Below are 7,500 nucleotides of genomic sequence, written 5' to 3'. Positions count from 1 at the left end.
AAGAACATATGGCTAGAAGACTATGGGAACTGGAGAACATAAGTGCAAAAAACAAGAAAGAGAAAGAACACGATAACAGAAGATTGGGAAAAAACGAGGTAAGAAATGAACAGAAGAACATAAGTACGGGAATTGGGAGACCAAGGGAACAGGAGAACATAAGTGCAGGAGACTGGGAGAAGAAGGGAGCGAGAGAACAGAACATGAACAGGAAATTGGGAAGAAATAAGGTAGCGAGGAAACAAGAGAGCTTAAGTGCAGGAGACCAGAAGACGAAGGGAGCAGGAGAACATAGGTCCTCGCGATTGAGAGAAGAAGAGAACAAGAGAACAGAACAAGAAGTTGGAATAGAACAAGGTATCCAAGGAGCAGCAGAACATAAGCGCAAGGAGCTGGGGCGCCAAGGGAACAGGAGAACGGACACCACTCACCGTCCAGCACATGTATGGACACAGTGGTTGGGCGGCCGTGGGCGGGGACGCACGAGTAGTTCCCGGCGTCTCTCCAGGTGGCGTGGGTGACCAACAGCCAGCTGGTTCCCGCGTGTTTGTCCGTCACCAGCTGGACGCCGCCGCGACCAGCTGTGCTGATCTCCTCCACCTGCACGCTGTTCCCTGCACGGACGCGAAAGTTGATGCTGGATTAGTAACCGTTTCGAGAAGTTTTGGCCGTTAAAGGGACCTGAATGCATGTCCAGACTCGTGACAATCGTAACTTGTTGGCAAAGTGGTTGAGCAGAAAGTTGGTGCGAAGAAAAAATGATATTCGAACAGGTATGGTCTATAAAGGTTTGATAAGCTGATGGTAGTAGCGATAGGTCTAGAGGTAAATGTAATGTAAATGTGAGTCATGGTGGACATATGCAAAAAAAATGCAAGCACATATACGAAAACAAACAGACTTATGCTTCCTATCTCTCTCTCTCTCTCTCTCTCTCTCTCTCTCTCTCTCTCTCTCTCTCTCTCTCTCTCTCTCTCTCTCTCTCTCTCTCTCTCTCTCTCTCTCTCTCTCTCTCTCTCTCTCTCTCTCTCTCTCTCTCTCTCCTACACACACAAACACACTCTCACGTCTCTGAATTCACCAAGAGCTTTCAGGGCACACCATTCATGGATCTGGTAGCGTTTGTGCTTTTATTAACTTTTTTTTTTTTCATTCCATGCAAATTACCTGCCAACTTAATGCATTTGCGAGTGATCAGCATTTATACGAAAGTGCTATGTATTATGAAAGAGGTCATTTCAGGTCTGTTTATTCCTTACATCTTTTTGGGATAAAGATAAAATGGCATAGGATTTCTATAATTATACTGGTTAAATGCACACTCTCGTGCAAATGTAAACACGCATATGCACAACATACACACAGACACACACACACACACACACATACACACACACATACACACACACACACACACACACACACACACACACACACACGCACACACACACACACACACAAACAAACAAACACGCAAACAAATACAAACAAAAAAAGCGAAGAAGCGAAAGAACATGCAATACAGGACCTGCAACCTAGCTCCTCCCTATTCAACAGGGCATCAGCAAGCCTTTGGCACTCACGGGCGTGGGGGAGCGTGTGGTACCAGTTGATGGAGGCGCCCCTGATGTTGTCCTTCACGACGCAGGTGATGTTGATGTCACTGCCAGCCTTCATGAACATCTGCTGCGTCCCCGTGATCTCTGCGCTGGGTACTGCCGGAGTGAAATGGATAGGTAAGGACACGAAGGAGCTGGTAGTGAGAGGAATAAAGGCTGATGTAGTGATTTCTTTCATATAAAATCCTTCTTCTGTATCTTTGTGAGGTTGTGAAAGTATTAGATCTGATAAAAGAGTCGTTTTACCATCCTGAAGCGATGATGAACAAGAAGAAATCACCTGAAGCAGTGATGAACAAGAGGAAATCATGTTTAAGTGATGAAATTATTATGAATAGGAAAGGGTTGCATCTCAGGGAAGGGTGTAAAGTGTCCTTCGCCGAGAGGTATTTCGCCGAACGAAAGTGGAATAGAAGAGAAAGGAGGAAGATAATAAGAATAATTTACGATGTTTTTAGCAGAGGAAGGTTGGTGCCCCAAAATCGGTAACCCGGGAATCATGAAAAATTTATTTGAAAGAGCAAGCTAAAAGGAACCATGAACGTAAATCTCAAGATTGACGTAAGGCGAAGGGAAGCATAAACAAAGATTCAGAAAACAAAGCTATAGATTTGATAAAGAAGGAAGACCGTAAGAATTAATTGGAAATTTTATCAAAGGAAGCGTACGTTAAAGATATAATTTAAGAAGATTATGGGTCAATAAAATTTAGATATGAAATCGATGTAACTTCGGATCTGATGGCAGGTTCAAGACGAAAATAACGGAAGATTTATTCGAACAGATAAATCACTCTCAAGTCGATTTTTTTTCTACAGAGATAACAGAAGAGAAAGATAACAGGGAAAAAGGGGAAAAAATACAAAAAGCCATATACGAAATCAATGAAAATCACATATGAAAACGAAACAGGAAAAATCAAACTCGAAATGTGAGAACAACGCAATAAAGAATATAACAAGAAATATTCACACGAGCAAAGAACTTTAAAAAATCGATGCTATAACATACGACCACTTCCCTGCCCTTTTAACATGTTCTTTTCCCCAACGCTGCGGCAGCCAGTTAGTTCCAGGCACGAGTATCGATTTCCTTAAGTTTATCTGATGAAGTGAGGAGTGACTTACCTCATCGCCAGGCACTTCAAAGGGCTCTGAAGTGAGCTTTAAACATAAAGAAGTGACTTTGAAAGAGCGCCGGCGACAGAGCTCACACGCCAGTACACTCAGGACACGACACACCTAAATAATGGCTTGGTTTGATTTTTCTTTAATTTTATGTCTCCCTTCTTTTTTGATTCTGTTAGCCACCGGGTTCGTTTCAATACTAACTACTCCCTGTGTTCGTATGTTTGTTCTGCACATTCTGTCTCTTTCTGTACAATGTCTATCTGTTTATCTGTCAACTTCTCTCTCTCTATCTATCTAACTGTCTGTCTGTCTGTCTGTCTGTTTCTCTGTATTTCTGTCAATCTATCTATCCATATCCATCTATGTCTGTCTGGCATTCTACCAATTTTTTTTATTAATCTATGTGTCAATCTCTCTTTCTCTCTCCCCCTTCTCCTTCTCCCTCCCAGCATCCTCTCTCCCTCTCCCTCCCAGCATTCTCTCCTTCCTCCCTCTCCCCTCTCCTCTCCTCTCCCCCACCATCTCCCACTCCCTCTCCCTCCCACCATCTCCCTCTCCTTCTCCCTCTCCCTCTCCCTCCCACCCTCTCCCTCTCCCTCTCCCTCTCCCTCACACCATCTCCTCCCCCCCCCCCCAAAAAAAAAAAAACATGGCCACCAACCGACAACAGTGAGGGTGAACCTCCTGGAGATCTTGGGCTGCGTCGACACCTGGCACTCGTAGACGCCCGAATCGCTGACCCCGGGGTCGCCCACCTCCAGGGACCAGTAAGGGGAGCCGGGCAGGTGAAGGGCGCGGAACCTGCTGTCGGTCGTGTAGGTGAAGGTCCCCGTCGTGAGGACGTGCAGGTCGCGCCGTCGGATCCAGGACACCTGCGGGAACGGAGAGGGACGGAGGGGGTTAGTGCGTCTGGGTGGGGGGGGGGGGAGGTGCATGGGTTGACGGGGTGGGTAGTAGAGGGGAGTAGGTTGATGAGGGTGGGTTGACGGAGGTGGGGTGGGTAGTGGGTTGGAAAGAGATGGGACGGGGTCGAGCGGGTAGGGGGAAAGAAGTGGGTTGGAGAGTTGAAGGGGAGGAAAGGAAAACTGGAGGTGAGTGGGTAGAAAATGAGTGGGTTAGTCGGCAGAGGAGGGTGGGTTGACAGAGGTGGGGTGGCGTGGGTAGTGGGTTGGCAAGAGATGGGGCGGGGAAGAGCGGGTAGGGGAAAGAAGTGGGTTGAGAGTTGAAGGGGAGGAAAGAGATACTGGAGGTGAGTGGGTAGAAAATGAGTGGGTTAGTCGGCAGAGGAGGGTGGGTTGACGGGGGAGGAGCTGGGTGAACGGTGAAGGGAACTCAAATGACGGAGGGGGAAATGCATAGAAGTTTATTGACAAGGGGAGTAAAGGGTCGTTATTAATGACAATCATATGACAGGGAGGCCTGATTTGACAAGGGGAAGGGGATGATTAGGCTCACTCAGGCAGAGGCCGCGTCACACGAGCGTTTCGTCGCAGCCGGGTCTCTGGCGTCGACCCAGCCTTAATCTGTCAATATTGGATAAGGTATTCTGACTCTAAATAACTCTAAATAATTCTAACTAATTCTAACTAACAAGACCGACAATATTGGATAAGAAATTTTTATCTCTAAATAACTTAGTCCTGATTCTGTTGCAGTTATGTATTTTCGTAAAAAAAAAAAAAAAAAAAAAAAAATATGATTTACCATATCACTTTAGCACGATATTGGAATACCGTTATAGCTTTGCTCCGCCTCGTTCGCTATATTCTTCAGACATACAGACATGTATACAGATGGAAGAAAATTAAGACCAGTAGTATTAATAGAACTGATTGAATATTTAACATTAAAAGTTAATCAAACTTTATTCAAGAGAAAGAACAAAAGTAACAGACAGATAGATATATAGATTGTAAGAAAAAGAGAAAGAGAGAGAGAGAGAGCGATAGAGAGAGAGAGAGAGAGAGAGAGAGAGAGAGAGACAGAGAGAAAGAGAGAGAAAGAGAGAGAGAGAGAGAAAGGGAGAGAGAGAGAGAGAGAGAGACGGACAGCCAGACATAAAACAAACATAAAGAGAGACAGAGACAGACAGACAAAAAGAAAGAGAGACAGAGACACACAGACAAAAAAAAAAGAGGGACAGAGACAGACAAAAAGAAAAAGGGACAGAGACAAAATACAGACAGACAGAGAGAGAAAGATAAATATGAAACTAAGACCACGTGACCTTCCTGCGCGTGGGAACAGTGACACGCCCACACAGTGTAACTTCGACTACGTAATTTCCTCCGTGTGAGCAAGTCTTTGCGTTGTGCTGTTGTATTTTGTGTGTGAATTAAGGTCTAGATTCGCTAACTAATGGTAGTTAGGATGATATCACTCTGAAGGGGAAAGATATCGACTTTGTATTGTTTCAAAAAAGTCTATGAATTACTATTTTTTATTTATCTATTTATTTATTTATTTTTTATTTTTTATTTTTATTTTATTCTTTTTTTTTTCTTTTTTTTTGTTCACTAATCAAGAGCAGATGGGAATCCTCAACACATGTACGCACAAAGGAACACATAATCATTTATACTCAGCCACACAGAGTCACAGACACATACGTACATACACACAATCATTCAAAAATACACACACATACTTGCGTACACATGAACCCGGAGCATCAGCCTGGAACAATGGAATTTCAAGCACAAACAAACAAACACACAAACATCCCTAAACACAAGCAAACAAACAAAGACCCCTATCCACACGCAAACAAACAAACACGCAAACATCCTTAAACACAAGCAAACAAACAAACAAACACACAAACATCCCTACACAGTCACTAAACCTTCACACCCTATCCACACACAAACACACTAACAAAAAAACAAACAGACATCCCTCCACACGAGCAACCAAACATACACCCCCTATCCACGCACAAACAAACAAACAAACAAACATCCCTACACACGAGCAAACAAATGCACACCCCTTATCCACACGCAAACAAACAAACACACAAACATCCCTACACACGAGCAAACAAATACATACACCCCCTATCCACACACAAAGAAACACACACACAAACATCCCTACACACAAGCAAACAAACATACACACCCTATCCACACACAAACAAACAAACACACAAACAAACATCCCTAAACACAAGCAAACAAATACACACACCCTATCCATACACAAACAAACAAACATCCCTACACACGAGCAAACAAACACACACACCCTATCCACACGCACAAACAAACACACAAACAAACAAACATCCCTACACACGAGCAAACAAACACACACACCCTATCCAAACACAAACAAACACGAAACAAACACACAAACAAACATCCCTAAACACAAGCAAACAAACACACACACCCTATCCATACACAAACAAACAAACAAACAACCATCCCTACACACGAGCAAACAAACATACATCCCCTATCCACGACACAATCAATCAAACACACAAACAAGCACACAAAAAAGTGCTGACAAAAACACAAACAAACACACAAACAAACACACAAGCAAGCATACAAACAAACACACAAACAAACACACAAACAAGCACACACACACAGCAACAATCAAGCCCAGCCTCGCCGCCTTGCTTATCTGGTCCCCCAAGTACCTGTCGCCTCAAAGCCGCTGGGAAAATGACCTCAAACTTGGTGATGTTCGCGAGGCGGCGTTCGCTGACATCGACTGGGCTTGGGGGAGGAGGAGGAGGAGAAGGAGAGGGGGAGGGGGAGGATAAGGGAGGAGAGGGGAAGGAGGAGGATGGGGGGAGGGAGGGGGAGGAGGGGAAGGAGGAGGGGGGGGGGGGAGGGGGAGTGAAGGTAGGAGGAGGGGGGGAGGGGAGGAGGAGGAGGAGGAGAGGGGAGGAGAAAGGGGGAAGGTAAAGGTAGGAGGAGGAGGAGGAGTGAAGGTAGGAGGAGGAGGGAGGAGGGAGAAGGAGGAGGGGAAGGAGGAGGGGGAGGAGGAATGAAGGATGAGGAGGGAGAAGGAGGAGGGGGAGGAGGAGGGGGAAGGAGGGAGGGAGGAGAGGGAGGAGAAAGGGGTAGGTAGGTAGGAGGAGGGGGAGGAGAAGGAGGAGGGAGAAGGGATGAGGATGGGGGCAGTGAAGGTAGGAGGAGGAGGGGGAGTGAAGGTAGGAGGAGGAGGGGGAGGGGGAGGAGGAGTGAGGGGGGAGTGAGGAAGGTGGAGGAGGAGGGGGAGTGAAGGGAGGAGGAGGGGGAGAAGGCAGGAGGAAGGAGGAGAGTGGGAGCAGAAGTTAGAAAGGAGGAGGAATGGAAGGAAGGAAGGGGAGGAGGAGGAAAAAGAAAAGAAGTACAGGGAATAATCAGTAGAAGAATAAGAAGGAGAATGATAATGAAAACGAGTTGGAGAAGGAGAATGAAGTTGTCGAGGAGGATGATGAGAAAAAGAAGAATGTAGAGACTTAAGAAAAAGAAATGAAAAAATGAGAAGGAAGAGGAGAATGATGATGATAAGGAGGAGGGAGAAGAATGCGTAAATAAGGAGGAAGGAGAGGAAAGGGAGGAGATAGAGGAGAGAGAAGAGGATTACGAGGATGGAAATGGAGGAGAAGGAAACAGATAAGGATGTTTAGGGGACAAAGAGGAAGAGGAGAAGGAGAATAAGATGGCGGGGAAGGAGCTTAAATATCCTTTTTCTTATTTATTTTTTTATTCATCTATCATTCTGTTTGCTTGTCTATCTAATTA

At 45.3% G+C, this 7,500-nt stretch overlaps 1 protein-coding gene across 2 annotated transcripts in view; it reads right to left on the bottom strand.

Annotated features, from left to right (window-relative positions):
* LOC138862092 (uncharacterized) overlaps nt 1-7,500 on the bottom strand; it is an 86,469-nt gene that overhangs the window by 2,530 nt on the left and 76,439 nt on the right. For both annotated transcript variants that reach the window (XM_070123274.1, XM_070123322.1), the window contains exons 4-6: nt 3,411-3,621; nt 1,584-1,715; nt 432-614 (exon numbers count right to left, since the gene is read on the bottom strand). In XM_070123274.1, coding sequence (XP_069979375.1) covers nt 432-614; nt 1,584-1,715; nt 3,411-3,621 — 526 coding nt within the window. The remainder of the gene's footprint in view (nt 1-431; nt 615-1,583; nt 1,716-3,410; nt 3,622-7,500) is intronic.

This window comes from Penaeus vannamei, chromosome 1, assembly GCF_042767895.1.
Source record: "Penaeus vannamei isolate JL-2024 chromosome 1, ASM4276789v1, whole genome shotgun sequence".
Lineage (NCBI taxonomy): Eukaryota > Metazoa > Arthropoda > Malacostraca > Decapoda > Penaeidae > Penaeus > Penaeus vannamei.
The sequence above is the reverse complement of the archived record's forward strand: the minus strand, read 5'-3'. Positions and strand labels throughout refer to the sequence as shown.